Here is a 15790-nt window from a genome sequence, read left to right as displayed (position 1 = left end):
TATGACGGCCACAGTGTCCAGATCTGCAGAACATACAGATGATAATATATAAAGACAAAAAGTATGTTGATTAAAGATATCTAAACATTTTAGAGTACACTATAGATCAACATTTTTCTATTATTGACTCTGTAAGACTGTTTAAATATGTTTTTCTCAAAAATCAGTAAAATCGTATTTATTTATCAAACTCCAGCCCTGTAAACCCATCCCATCGATCTGATCTGCTTATGTAGGAGGTGAAATTCCTGCAGATTCCCGTAGTTGAGCTGACTAATTCCGCTCCTCTGCTCATCTTTTCTGAGTGCTGACCTTTGAACTTGAGTGTGATGAGAGTGCTGCTAGTAGTGCAGCTGGTGTGTGTCAGTGTGTGTGTGTATCTCTACGTGTCAGGAGTGGGGGGTATTCATGACCTTTATCTGACTTAATTACACTTAACCAAGATGATTCAAATAATATGATTTTAATTCTAGCAGCAGATGGGGAAACTCTGCAGGGCGCATGATAGGGATGGCCGATATATCGCATGCGATTGTCACGCGCATTTCGTCATTAAAGCCGGTTCCCTGATTAGCGGTAAATCACCATCACCTGTTTTCAAATTGAGCGGCATTTAATAGACAGAGACGTAGATCACTGACAAGCTACACAATATTGCGTTCATTATCGAAGGCGATTAATCTGCGATAATGAACGTGATATTGCGTAGCTTGTCAGTGATCTACGGCTCTGTCTATTAAATGCCGCTCAATTTGAAAGCAGTTGATTTACCGCTAATCAGGGAACCGGCTTTACTGACGAAATGCAAGTGACAATCGCATACGATATATCGCCCATCCCTAGCACATGATAACTACAGAGAGCAAACCATTGCAGTAGACCTACAGTCAATCTCTGCACTTTTTTGCAGGTTTTCGTCACCGGTTGTAGGGGAAAAGTCTATACAACCGATTTAAAAACAGTAAAATGTGTAAACACTCAAGCTCTAATGCAAGTTTATTTATGTATTTTTATTTTATTTTTTGTAAAGACACATTAAACTGATCAAAAGTGACAGTAAAGACATTTTTCAGAGTTCCTAGGAAAAAAATAAAATAAATAAGCAGTACAACTGTTTTCAAGACTGGTAATAATATTAATATTAATAATAATAATATTAATAATAATAATAATAATAATAATAATAATAATGTTCCTTTAGAATGAAATCAGCATACAAAAATAATTTCTGAAGTATCTTTTGACACAAAAATTTCAGCTTGCCAAAACAGGAATTAATTACATTAATTACATTAATTACATATACATATACATACACTCACTGGCCACTTTATTAGGTACACCTTGCTAGTACCGGGTTGGACCCCCTTGTGCCTTCAGAACTGCCTTAATTCTTCATGGCATAGATTCAACAAGGTGTTGGTGCTGCATACCTTGGTTGTAACGAGTGGTTATTTGAGTTACTGTTGCCTTTCTACTATCTCTAACCACTCTGCCCATTCTCCTCTGACATCCCAGTAGATGAGCAGTTTTTGACATACTCAGACCAACCTGTCTGGCACCAACAACCATTCCACGTTCAAAGTCACTTAAATCCCCTTTCTTCCCCATTTTGATGCTCCGTTTGAACTTCAGCAAGTCGTCTTCACCACATCTAGATGCCTAAATGCATTGAGTTGCTGCCATGTGATTGGATGATTAGCAATTTGTGTTACCAAGCAATTGAACAGGTGTACCTACTAAAGTGGCCGGTCAGTGTATATGTATGTGTGTGTGTGTGTGTGTGTGTGTATATTCTGCTGTGTAGAATGTGTTGTACATAAAGGCTGGCACATATCTAGCTTTCTCTTTTTCCTTTCTCTATCTCTCCCCTTTCAGTCTCTTCAGTCTTTTTCCAGATGTTTCTGACAGCCAGAACCCCTGAGCTGTTTCTGTCTTGTTACATAGACACAAGTAAAGGCACCAGTCCCACGACAGCCCATCTCTTACCTTGATACTGAGCACTGAAGCCTTTCAGTTTGTGGTTTCCATCGGATGTGAAGTGAAGTCTCAGCCAGTTCTTGCTGCTGATGATGGGTGATGGCAGGTGTGGACCAGTAAACCTGTAATATTGAAGAGAAGACAGGATTTATTGAGTGTAGTTCACTTTCTTATCTCTTTCAAGCTTCAACAAAGCAACATATAAGTGGTCCATGTGACTCATGCGCTATATCCGAAGAGATCTGAAGCCATTCCATAACTTATTGTGAAGAACGGACCAGACAGAAGTTTCTTTTTCAAAGCTCGAAAGCTTTAGGCCCCATTCACTGTAATTACACCTAGCAACCATCAGTCCTCAGAACTTCTCCTGTTGTGTTTTCAGAAGAAGAAACACAGTCATAAGGGTTTAAAACCACAAGAGGGTGAGTAAATGATGACATAACTTCATTTTGGAGAAAACTATTATTTTAACCTAGAGAAGAAAAGAAAAATTCAAGTACAAGCATATTTCACAACCACATGGAGTCTAACAATTTAAAACTCTGCAAGTAAACCAACACCACGTCAACAAAACAAACATAGACAGACATAAAACACCCCAGTTTCAAAGTAATTAGCATGCAATCGTCCACATGTGAAAAAGAGCCATACAAACAAATTGGCATTTGTGTTTCCCCCTCTGTATGTTTTGCTCAATAACAACCCACCTGCCCTAAGCTTAGATGTAACAATGCTCAGGTCTTGAGATTGTCAGAATTAGTGTTAATTACTCAGAAAAGACAGACACAGTAGGACAGCTTCTTTATTGTAGAGAGCATTAATCACAAAGGCTGAGAAGAAAACAAAGTTGTCTGCCTAAGAAACATAAGCTTATTCTTCCCGTATTTTCCAAATGTCAGATTTGGCTCAATAAGCTCTACAAACAGAAAGAAAGACAGACCTAAAGAGGGAGGGAGAGACAAATAAACATGTATTGAGAGGAATGAACAGTTTTTTGGAGCTTAGTCCAGCATATCTGATGCAATAATATATATTTTTAACAACTCCATCTCAGAACAACCAAGCCCACCAGCACTGAGCGAAGGGGATAAAAATGGGTCTGAGTCACTAGCACTATAGCTCTTTTTGCAGACGAAATCATAAAGATTTAATCAACTGCATGCAATACGTGTGTCTGCTGCTTATGACGTAATGGCTTAGACACGGATTATTAATATATTTTACTCACAAGCCATCAGTGACACAAAACAGTTTGTGAAATACAAACCACCAATGTAATGGCTAAAATGATTTGGCAAGGAATATAAGGAACATGCAGACCCTGATTAGATGAACACCAATGGATTTTTATTTAATTATCTGCATAATCGTATGTAAGTCATAACGCAATGTCATAGAAACATATGCTAGACAAGTCATTTCTGATGATTGTGAATGCAGCACATTACAGTCACTCATCAGTTCAGGTTCACGACCAGCAACTCTTTACCTCCACACTGAAGCCAAATACGATTGCAAATCTAAACATATCTGAGTGGTAACATTCCCTTGTATATGTGCTTTTAGTCAATGTCTATTAGTCTTGAAGACATCTATATGCTATGTCTACTCCTAAATGCATCCTGTTTATCACTACCTGTAACCAAACTAGCCATTTTCAAAAATAAATAAAATATATAAAATATATATATATAAAAAATAAATAAATAAATAAAAAGGCCTAAATTAAATCTGTTCATCATATAAAGTGCTCATATTTCTTCATAAAACCTGAATTAAACTGATTGGTTCATATGGATTTGTTTTACAATGCCTTTATGAGCTTTATGGCTCTTCAAAGTTTTGGTCACCTGGACTTTCAATGGAGGGACAAAAACGCTCAAAATAGATTATTTGTGTTGCAAAGAATGACTCAAAAGTTAATTGGGTTTGTAGTGAGATATAAATGAGTAAATGGCAGAATTTTGGGGAATATAAAATCGATACACTGCAATATTCAAATGAGGTTGTAATTTTGACATGTATACATGCCCATTATTGGCTGATTCACAGTTTATAATTCCACACACATACGACAAGACCCCCTAAACTACTTTATTTACCCTATAAGAGCAAAGAGGCTGAAAGCTGAAAGAGCTTTTTCATTACAGATGAGCCAAATTGAGCCACATTGTGTTGAAGATGGCAACCCAGAGAACTGGCGCAGAGCAAAACACTTCCTTTTCAAGCCCATCTCACAGGAAAATACCATCCTTCTGACAGGCCAAATATGTGCTTTGCCTGTTTTTCATTTTCCTGCTCAACAAAGACAGTGGTCGAGGAAACACATTGAGTCTAATCGGACTGAATAAGTCTGCTCACAGTGTTGTAGTTAGAGTAGATTTTCTCAAATGGCAGGCGCATGGACCTGTTGTAGTGTCAAAGCTTGAAGCCCAAGGGTGTAATCATGGAGAATGAAGTGTACCACAGCACTACTGATGCATCGGTGCCTGTCATAATGCTGTGATGCTAAAACAGCAGGGAATCACATAGTCCTATTTTAACACACATTAGTGCAGTTGGGGCTCATTAACTGAAACAGGCCTAGTGCTCTCATGGGACACAGGAACAAGACTGACAGAACATCTTCATCAGTCATCTAGGGGATTGGCCAACTCGTTCTCCTAGGACAATTCAGCTCCACTGCGCTGAAACTTCAAGAGAAGGACATATTAGTAGGATTTACAGCTATGATCATGAACTTGATGTGAACCTCCACCCTGAATACACAATCACTACCACGTTTAAGTAAACAAGTAAATTAATAAAGTTACCATTCACTATAACTTTATCTCTCTCTCTCAGTATCTCAGAAAATTAGAATATAACTTAAGACCAATACAAAGAAATGATTTTTAGAAATCTTGACCAACTGAAAAGTATGAACATGAAAAGTATGAGCATGTACAGCACTCAATACTTAGTTGGGGCTCCTTTTGCCTGAATTACTGGAGCAATGCGGCGTGGCATGGAGTCGATCAGTCTGTGGCACTGCTCAGGTGTTATGAGAGCCCTGATGAAATCTGCATCTCCATAAAGTTGGTCAGCATCAGGAAGCATGAAGTGCTCTAAAACTTCCTGGTATACGGCTGTGTTGACCTTGGACCTCAGAAAACACAGTGAACCAACACCAGCAGATGACATGGCAATCCAAACCATCACTGACTGTGGAAACTTTACATTGGACCTTAAGCAATGTGGATTGTGTGCCTCTCCTCTGTTCCTCCAGACTCTGGGACCCTGATATCCAAAGGAAATGCGAAATTTACTTTCATCAGAGAACATAACTTTTGACCACTCAGCAGCAGTCCAGTCCTTTTTAAAGCGAGACGCTTCTGACGCTGTCTGTTATTCAAGAGTGGTTTGACACAAGGAATGCGACAGCTGAAACCCATGTCTTGCATACGTCTGTGCGTATTGGTTCTTGAAGCACTGACTCCAGCTGCAGTCCACTCTTTGTGAATCTACCCCACATTTTTGAATGGGTTTTGTTTCACAATCCTCTCCAGGGTGCGGTTATCCCTATTGCTTGTAGACTTTTCCTACCACATGTTTTCCTTTCTTTCGCCTCTCTATTAATGTGCTTGGACACAGAGCTCTGTGAACAGCCAGCCTCTTTTGCAATGATCTTTTGTGTCTTGCACTCCTTGTGCAAGGTGTCAATGGTCGTCTTTTGGACAATTGTCAAATCAGCAGTCTTCCCCATGATTGTGTAGCCTACAGAACTAGACTGTGAGACCATTTAAAGGCTTTGCAGGTGTTTTGAGTTAATTAGCTAATTAGAGTGTGGCACCAGGTGTCTTCAATATTGAACCTTTTCACAATATTCACATTTTCTGAGATACAGAAATTGGGATTTTCCTTAGTTGTCAGTTATAAACATCAAAATTAAAAGAAATAATCATTTGAAATATATCAGTCTGTGTGTAATGAATGAATATAATATACAAGTTTCACTTTTGAATGGAACTAGTGAAATAAATCAACTTTTTGATGATATTCTAATTATATGACCAGCACCTATATATACATTGTTATATACTGTATATATACTGTTATGTCCCAGTTAGTGCTGGGCCTGTGTTTTTTCTGGTTTTGTTTTTGGTTTGCAGGCATACAGGTTTAATTGTGGGTGTGTCTTCCCACCTGAGGCTTATTAAGTGGCGCAATAAAAACTGCAGTGCTGATTTAGACGGGGGCACGATGTGACCACGCTAGCCGGACCTGCTGCTTTCTCTTTTGTTTAGTTGTTTATTTTGTTTGCACACAGTTTAGACCTTGAGCTTACATATATATATATATATATATATATATATATATATATATATATATATATATATATATTAGCTAGTAGTTGATATAATAATAATAATAATAATAATAATAATAATAATAATAATAATAATAATAATAATAACAATAATAATAATAATAATAATAATAATTATTATTATTATTATTATTATTATTATTATTATTATTATTTTGTATAAATTTAGATATTCATAAATGGGGTTGAGGTATTATTATTATTATTATTATTATTATTATTATTATTATTATTATTATTATTATTATATTACTACATGTATTAATATTATCATATATCCAAATCACAGCATATTCTGGTGATCATTATGTAGCCCGATCCCTAACTAAACTTTGTGTTCCTAATACAGTTGACAGTTAAACAGTGACACCCAATGTATTGTTAAAACCATCTTCACAACAACTGATGGGCATAAAGATGGTGAGAACAAGATAAATGCCCTCCACAGAATCAATCACCTACAGGGCCACCTTTATTGAAATTAGTTTTCATCCTCTCAAGCACATTATTTATTTATTAATTACTTATTTATTTATCATCACCCCCCTCCCAATTCTCAAACCCCCTCTTCCTTTGAGGCCTGCTTGAATAATGAAAGTGGCGTTGACTTCTGACTACTTGTCACATGACATCAAACTTGATTTATGATGGCAACCACCGGACAGATTAAGTGAGTCCCTGTGCAGATTGCATCTTTTATTGTGTTATTGCCAGCTTTTGTTCTGATACAGATATCCCACTCTGGAACAAGTGGATATACATGGGTCACATCAAGCTTCTGTTTTCACACATTAAGATGGATTCACATCTATATGTTATTAATCTATAATTCATTACTTTTCTCATTCACTTTCTGAGAGCAAAATCTCAAGATATTTTCCACAATAAAAATAGTTTAGCATTGTTTGAACTGTTGTTTTTCGCAGTATAGAACTATGATTTGTAAGACAGCTGCAGAAGCTTTGTTCAAATATTAAATACAATCTTCATAATCATATTTTAAAATGAGTGTGTTGACTGATCCTTAGCCAAGATTTTTCTCTAGCACAGGAAAAATATATTTTTCATAATTACATCCAATTAAACCAAAGGTGAGGAAACCATGTCAAAATGTTTTAATCTTTCCAGATTATACTAAAACAAACAGAATTCTTACAAAGTGAAGCTCCACTGCAGAAGTCGAGAAAAAGACTGCAAGTATGTGGAATTTTTTTAAATTATAAAATATTGTAGAAATGTCTCACACACACACACACACACACACACACACACAAGTGTACCAAAAACTTGAGGTATAAAATTATGACAATAAACTAACTGATCCTTTGTAAGTAAATAAACATATCTTGACATTGCAAGACAACAGCAATGAAAATAAAACCAACACATAGTACAACAATGCAATAAGTATATTATTGCTCTATAAATGCTCTTGCATGTTGTATGCTCGTAGTTTCTTTTGTGATATGAACTGATACAGGCAACAGCTCACGCCACTGCACTTATGCAATCAATTGAAGAGCATGTGCTACGAGCACAGTATGATGGATGACAAGACAAGAAAATTTGTTTTTACTGACATATGGCCTGACATAATCTCATCTGACCGCAGTTCTACAGATACTCCCTTGTCACTTGTACTATTTCCATGCTCGTTTGACTAGCATCTGGTGCTGAGGCGAAGTTGGAGTGTGCCTCTAGAAAGTCTGCCATTTGATGTGGTCATAAAGGCAATCTGCATCTAAATAAAAGCAATTATTGTCCAAAAAAAGAGTCAGAAGCAGCAGTTGTGAGTGGGATGACCAACCCTAGATCCGCCCCTGTGTGAAATATTTTAATGCGTTAAACAGAAAAAGAATTGCATATGTTAACGCATTAATTTTGACAGCACTAATAGATAGAAAAAATGAACGAAATAATGGATATACAGGAATACATAAATTTCCCACACAGAAGCCATCTCATTCATTACATAACCATTTTACAATTTAATTAAATAAAAAAATAAAACTATGGTCAATTTCAGCTTTATTTGATCTAAGATTTATTTTAACAGATTTATGTAACATTTTGGCTATAATATAAGGTACTCATAATAATAAAAAAAATAAAAAAAAACTTTCCAATAAAACTTACCTTTTTACTATCAGAAGACTATTTTAAATAACATGCAAGCATTACCATCAATAAATCATTAAAGCATTTGATTGACAGTGGACATTTTTTGAAAATGAGACATGATGACCTTTATCCCATTCCCATTCATATTCACACAGATTTAATTATCTCACAGGTGCCTCGTTGGAGCTGATAAACTCAAAGGCAGGCCTGGAAATATCCCAGATCAATCTGATGGATGGTTTACAGTCACCAGACAGGAAATCCTACAGTGGTAACTTGAAAGTGCACTCATGGACATGAGTTAAAAACCAGACCTGCACAATGATATTATATGTATAATTAAGTTTACCAGGGAGACTTAGCATCCGTAAGTGAAGCTACATACACAAAACATGAGTATATAAGTAGTGAAGATGATGGCCCAAGTCAAGCACATAAAACACACTTCCCCCATTGTTTCCCCACAGCCATAATCATTTTAAAGAACCACTCTCATTCTTTTTCTCGCATGTCCATCCCGCAATGCAGCAATTGAGATGTCCATTTGAGTTAAAAAGCAATTCAGGCTCTAGTCACCCCCATTAACGTATAGTGATTATCCCAGGGAATGAATCAGGATTGTGTAAGTAACAGAACGGGGGTGGTATCGGAAATGTCATTATAGATTAAAGCACTCATAAATATGCTATAAGGGCAAGCTCAAAAGTGCCTGATGACCCTAGTCACCTCGTCTCACTCTTTTATTTCCTTTCTTTTTTAAGAGAAACAATTTGCACCTGGCAAAGAGGTCTGAAAGTCAAACATGGACTAATGGAAGACGCTTAAGGGCATCACGGCAAGTCCAATACCCCTTTCCACCCTCGTTCTTAGTATTAGATTTTGCTCAAACGTGCCTCAAGAGTGCAGCTTCAAATGAGTTCTTGATCCCCATCCAATGAACTTCGTAGATTAATCGAAAATTTCTATAGCATCGAAGTGGGGAATTCAATGGCACAGGACTCTCATGGACATCAAGTCTGCACTCAGTTTATTGTCTCAGTATTAATACATGGTTAAAACTAAAAAAAGGGAGATTTTGACGAGCCAGATGGCCTAACAAAAAGATTCTGTTTCTCGCTGGTCAAACAGAAGGGTTGAAAATGTGGCAAGATGTGATTAAGTTCTTTATGTATGATCCCTCCATTTGCTGTCCATGTTTGATGGCAGACTGCAGTGGTCTACAGTGGTAGAGGTTGATTTTGGGATCTGTGGCACTGCACAGTGCCTGTCTCACACACAGTGGTGGCTTAATTGCAGATACTTAAGCAGATCAATCACTCTGCTGTTTTATATTCTGCTCAGGCCCAGTGGCTGAGCATGGGTCAGGGTGACTTTAAAGCTCCAAAGTTCCAGTATTTTAATGACTATGAATCATAAGAGAGCGAGAGAGAGTGAGAGGTGAGTGTGGAAAGAGTGTGCTCTAGTTCTGAAGTGACAAAACAAATCAGACTCCCAACCACTGAGTCCAGAGCTGGGAATTAGGGCTCGGGAAACAAGAGAATACGGCATGGTCAAAAGCTTTAACCTTCATGTGATTTAATCCTGCTGCCTGTGGACTGCTATTAGATTCACATAGAGTCTTCAATGTCTCTCCTGTTGAGTTTACCAATCACCAAATCACATTTATGGCCTTCAATGAATGATTACAGGTCAAAAGAAGAGTTGGAATGGTGTATATATATATAAATATATATATATAAACAATATTTAGTATATCCGCATAAGCCTGGAATGGGCTAAAAGACCATCAGCAAGAAGTTTGTTGAGAAGGAGACAACTGTTGGTGCCATTATTCAGAAATGGAAGAAGTACAAAATAACTATCAATCTGCCTTGGTAGGGCTGGGCGATATGGAGCAAAAAATATATCTCAATATACGATATACAGTGTATATCTCGATATCTTTACAGGAAAAATAACCCCCAAAACTACTGCAAAAACAAATATGCCAAATATTACATGTTTAGGGCCCTATGAAATGTTTTATTTTTTCTTCACCAAATGTTTTATTGTTACCTAATTCTGTGTTTTAGCATGTGTAATTATTTAAATGCATAACAACTTAATTTGTTAAATGTTTTTTTCCCCTCTGAAATTCTGTGTATTTAAATTTTTTCTGGTTATCAAATGAAGGCTCATTTAATTTATCTTTTATTGAAAATTAAGCAAACTTTTTTTTTTGGTAAACAAAGGGGTTTTACTATTAAAAATAAAACATGGAAGAAATGTTGTGTGATTATTCCTTTAAAAATGATGTTCGTTTCATTTTAATAGTAGTAATAGGCTACGTACATTCCGCTGAACAATAGTAATAGATTTCTGGCAAATATTTGTCTTTAAACTAAACCAGACTTTTATTTTGACGGCCTACCATAAATACCTTTACAGTTCTATGTATGTGATACTACAGTCTATGATGTGATATATGACGCTAGTTTTACTCAAATCAAATGGTCAAATGCTCATGATGTGACTCTCAAAGCAGTTCTGGAGATGTTCCTCATGTGTTTAAGTCCTCATTTAGTGAGACAGCAGACGCTGAAATCACCGCAAGCGTCACACGCGCTTCCATGTGTATAATAAACAAAGCCGCGCTTCTGCGCCATTCATTAACACAGACATGCAGAACATGCAGGATTTATATTTAAATAGACTTTTCCGGCTTAATATTTACAGATATTAGTCCATATCGTGATTTGATGTGAGTGCAATGACCTACTTTTGATTAATTTGATTAATTCATCCAAAATTTGACAAATTCTGTAACATTCCACGTTAAACTGTAAATTCCGTTTTTATGACTGGATTCCGCGATTCCGTCCACGTTTTCTGCATCGCGGAAATCATAGACAGTAGACATCTGCCTGCTAAAGACGCCTTAAAACCGAAGTATCTCCATATAATGGGGAGGGGGAACAAAATCAAGGAGGCGGGGGTGAGCACAGCACAGAGATGGCAAACAAGCAAAGTGGCGGAATCAGAATTAAATATAAACAATATATCGATATATACGATATTTCAAAATCCATATCGTGTTTAAAAAATACAGAGATATATTTAAATATTGAGATATCACCCACCCCTATGCCTTGGTCTGGAGTCTGAAGCTCACTCAAGATGTTGCCTCTTGGGGTAAGGATGATCATAAGAAAAGTGAGGGTTCAACTCAGAACTACAGGCGAAGAACTTGTTAATGATCTTACAGGGGTCATATGATGTAATTTCATGTTTTCCTTTCTCTTTGGAGTAGTGTTGTCACGGTACCAAAATTTCAGTATTCGGTACCAATACCAGTGAAAATCCACGGTTCTCGGTACCAATTTCGGTACCAAAGCAAAACACAAAAATATGCTAATTAAAAAAAAAAACTTTTTAGAACTAAAAATAAAACCAATGCCATTCTTTATACTTATTTACAATTGTGTTTAAAGTTTTTCTACAAGTTATATAATTATGAAAAACAGTAAACAAGTTTCACCCAAATTTAATTTGTCTTTTAATTTATGAAATTTAAACACATTTTATTTCTGGTAAATAAAGGGGATTTTCTATTAAAATTAAAACATGTAAGAAATATTGTGATTTATTTCTTTAAAAAATAAAGTTTTATAAATCTTTTCAACAGTAGTAGCAGTATCACATACATTTTACTAAATAATAGTAATATTTCTAGCACAATGCCTTTATGTAAAAATTAACCTTTAGGCCTAATGAATGCATATTTGTCATTTTAACTGAACTTAAAACTGGTGGTGATGCTTAAGATATTTTTGGTCATTGATGGTTTCTGTAAAAAAATAGTAATAGATCATATTAATTATTATTCATATTAATTATTATTTAAAGATAATACTACTACTAATTCTACTATCATACTAATGTATATCCAATGCACTATGAATTGATGAGCTGCTGGGTTCATGAATATTAATCGCGTTGTCTGCGTTCGGTCAAACTGATTTGCTGAAATCAAAACAGGGACGGTACTAAATCAGCGCCAGCCAATGAAATTGCCATTTGCGCATTAGCTCCGCCCACTACCGGAGAAACCGGTATTTCTTCTGCTTGATCAAAAATGAATATGAATAATTCTAAATTAACTCCATTCCAGGAAAAGACAATAAAGAATAGTTTACATATAGCGTGTCGATTCAGCGTGGTAAGACTCTCGCTCTCTCTCTCTTTTGCATGTGTGAGAAACTTAAAATATCGCTTGATGGAGAGAGAACTCTGAAGCTCAGATGCTGAAATTAATGCAAGCGTCATGCGCTTCAGTCTATGTAGTAAACAAACCCGCACGTCTCTGCCATTCATTAATTCACACAGAGACGCGCAGAACACGGATTCATATTTCAAGCAACATTTGCGGCTTAACATTTACAGATACTGGTCCATATGGAGATTTGATTTGATTAATTTATGCTAACTTTGACATATTCTATTACTGTCCATATTAAAATGTAAGTTTAATTTTCATGACTGGATTTTGAGATTCGTCCTCATTTTCTGCTTCGCGGAAATCATAGCGCTGAACCGGGTTTGAACGGGACCTCGGTACTACCGGTACTTAAAGAAACCTGGTACCGTCACATTTAAATTTTTTTAGTACCGACTTGGTACCGAAGTACCGGGTCTTTTGACAACACTACTTTGGAGTGTTACAAGCTGATTCTGCATAGATAAGATCCCTGAAGTTGCAAAGATTAAAGTCTCGAAACCAAAGAGATATTCTTTATCAAAGTTAAGACTCTTACATTTCCAACGAGTGCTTGCGGTGTTCGACCAATCACAATGCACTGGGTCAGTTGGCTAATCAGAGCAGACTAAGCTTGGGAGGGACTTTGTAGAAAATGATGCGTTTGAGAGAGGAGGGGCACGGAGGACCTACAATAATGTACAGTATTTGAAGAATAATGTGTTTTTGGAACATTATAGCATGTCAACATATTCTGTTACACCAAATACACCAAATAATGATCCCTTTAACATGCATTGTAACCGCACGGTTTACCTTTTTTTGCAATCAAATTCCTGTAATTAAAACTCGTCAAACCCCATTTTTGGCCATTTGTCATTATACCTCTCATTGAATAGAGTGTGTAATGACAATTATATCCACTGGGTGGCACTGCAGTGAAAATATATTGTTGCTGAAAAACCGCGACAAAACCAGCAATGTATTGACTTGATGCCTCTCTTCAAACATTAGCTGCAAGTGATGTCAATATTTTTTATTTAACCCTCTATGGTACGCATTATGTTCTAACCATGAAATATTTTTTAAAATAAGTTTTTATTACATGAAATAGCTTCAATTATACAAATCCAAAAAAAAAAAATTGAAAAAAACTTTTTTGGGGGGTATTTAGGAAAATGTTGCCATATGGCAACAGTGTACCACAATGGAAAATGGCCCAAAATTTAGTTCCCCATCGAGGAAGAGACAATGTGTCGATAACGCCTTGGGAACGCATACTGTGTGAGTGCGTCTGAAGCATCCATGTCAACTAGTCCAATGGTGAGAGTGAGCGTCAGGAGTGACGTCACGACCAGGAATTGATAAAAACCCCAACCGGAGCAACCGGTGTTAGCTTTCTGTGCCTCAGCAAGCGATCTGTGTCAAACCTGTCTGTCATATTTACTGTTGTCTTGTACAAGTTTATATCATGGCGAAACAACTATTCAACAGTGTGTTTCTCCCTGCCCGCGTTAACGGGTGGGGATACACACGAGCTTTGTGTAGTCTGTTTGGGAGTGGAGCATGCGGTATCAGCCTCCGAGGAGACTGATTGCCAGCATTGTGAGAGGCTTTCGCTTCGCATGCTCCGCTCCCGCTTGTCACTCTTTGATGAGAAGAGCGGCGAGCCTCGCGCTCCTCAGGGTGCAGGACCCGCTTCCGCTGAGGCAGAATGGAGAATGCATTCCTGGGGTTCGCAAATGGATCTCTCAGCGGGGTTGGAGACGGGTCCGAGGGCTCTTTCTCCTCCCTTACCTGGGAGATCCATAGTTCGATCTCCGGTGTCGGAAGCCCGCCCTGTGGCTTCTTCCGCACGGGGGGAAAGCCCGATGCTTCGTTGCTCTAGCTCCGAGGAGTTAGATGTAACGGGCATTGAAGGTGACACAATCAGGGGGGAAGAGGATTCGCCATCTCTTTCCCCAGCATATGAGGAGTTGGTTGATGTATTAACACGATAAGTTAAATATATCTTGGCCATCTGACAATCAGAGCGCTCATCCTAAAAGCAAATTAGACGAGCGTTTTCTGTCTTTTAATACGTCACCTACATCACGGGGTCTTCCATTATTTCCTGATCTTCACAGTGAGCTGTCTAGATCGTGGAATAAGCCATATTTGTCACGTCTTTTCAGCCCTCAAGTGCGCATTTATTCTGATATAAGAGGGCTGAAAGAATATGGTTATGAAGCGATGTTCACGAGCTATCTTTCCCCTGGTTCAGCATCATCTATTAAGAACCCGACTTTGCCCATGAAGCCTTTGAAGATCACATCTAATTTAGTGGATAAAGCTTACACAGCAGCAGGTCAGGCTGGAGCTTGCCTTCACTTGATGGCTTTGCTTCAGGCTTATCAGGCTGAGCTGCTGGGGGATTTAGATAACATTGAGGGAGTCAGTCGTGACGAAATTCGTGAACTTCGTCGGGCTACGGATTTATCACTCAGGGCGACTAAAGAAACAGCACGTGCTATTGGTAGATCTATGGCTGCTTTGGTTTCTACAGAAAGACACCTTTGGCTTAATCTTTCAGATATTAAAGATAAAGATAGATCTTTTCTTTTAGACGCTCCCATTTCGGCTCAGAAGAAAAGGTCCTGATGCCAAATGGGTCAGACGTTTGAGGGCAGCCCCAACCGAGAAGGTGCGGTCTACACCTCAGTATACGGTGCCCATCCCGTCTCGGTGCTCTCACTGGGCCGTTCTGCCAACCCCGCCACCCTTGGTGCCTGGGGGCGCAGCGGTCTTCAGCGTGTCTCTGGCGCTGTGTCTCCCAGACGCTGCGTCAGGCTCGCCCCCTCTGAGGGGGGTTCAAGAGCATTTAGCTCGGGTGGTTCCTGCGCTTTGGCTTCAGGTCCCCGAACTAGCTGTTCAAATTACACCAGAGGCCAGCCTCGAGAGGCTGGTTCCCTTAGTAGAATGTCTGACAGAATGGAAAAGTCTGCAGAATATATCTCAATGGGTCCTGCAGATAGTAGAGAAGGGTTACAGAATCCAGTTCAGTTCTCGTCCCCCACGCTTCAACGGTGTGTTGCTCACAGTAGTGC

The 15790-nt window shown here is 38.0% G+C and overlaps 1 protein-coding gene across 1 annotated transcript in view; it reads right to left on the bottom strand.

The window, feature by feature from the left end:
* Positions 1-15790, bottom strand: part of LOC132104306 (CUB and sushi domain-containing protein 2-like) — a 318325-nt gene that overhangs the window by 153822 nt on the left and 148713 nt on the right. The window contains exon 6 of the mRNA XM_059509682.1: positions 1990-2102. Coding sequence (XP_059365665.1) covers positions 1990-2102 — 113 coding nt within the window. The remainder of the gene's footprint in view (positions 1-1989; positions 2103-15790) is intronic.

This window comes from Carassius carassius, chromosome 25, assembly GCF_963082965.1.
Source record: "Carassius carassius chromosome 25, fCarCar2.1, whole genome shotgun sequence".
NCBI classification, from domain to species: Eukaryota; Metazoa; Chordata; class Actinopteri; order Cypriniformes; family Cyprinidae; genus Carassius; species Carassius carassius.
This window is presented reverse-complemented; position numbering and strand designations above follow the sequence as displayed.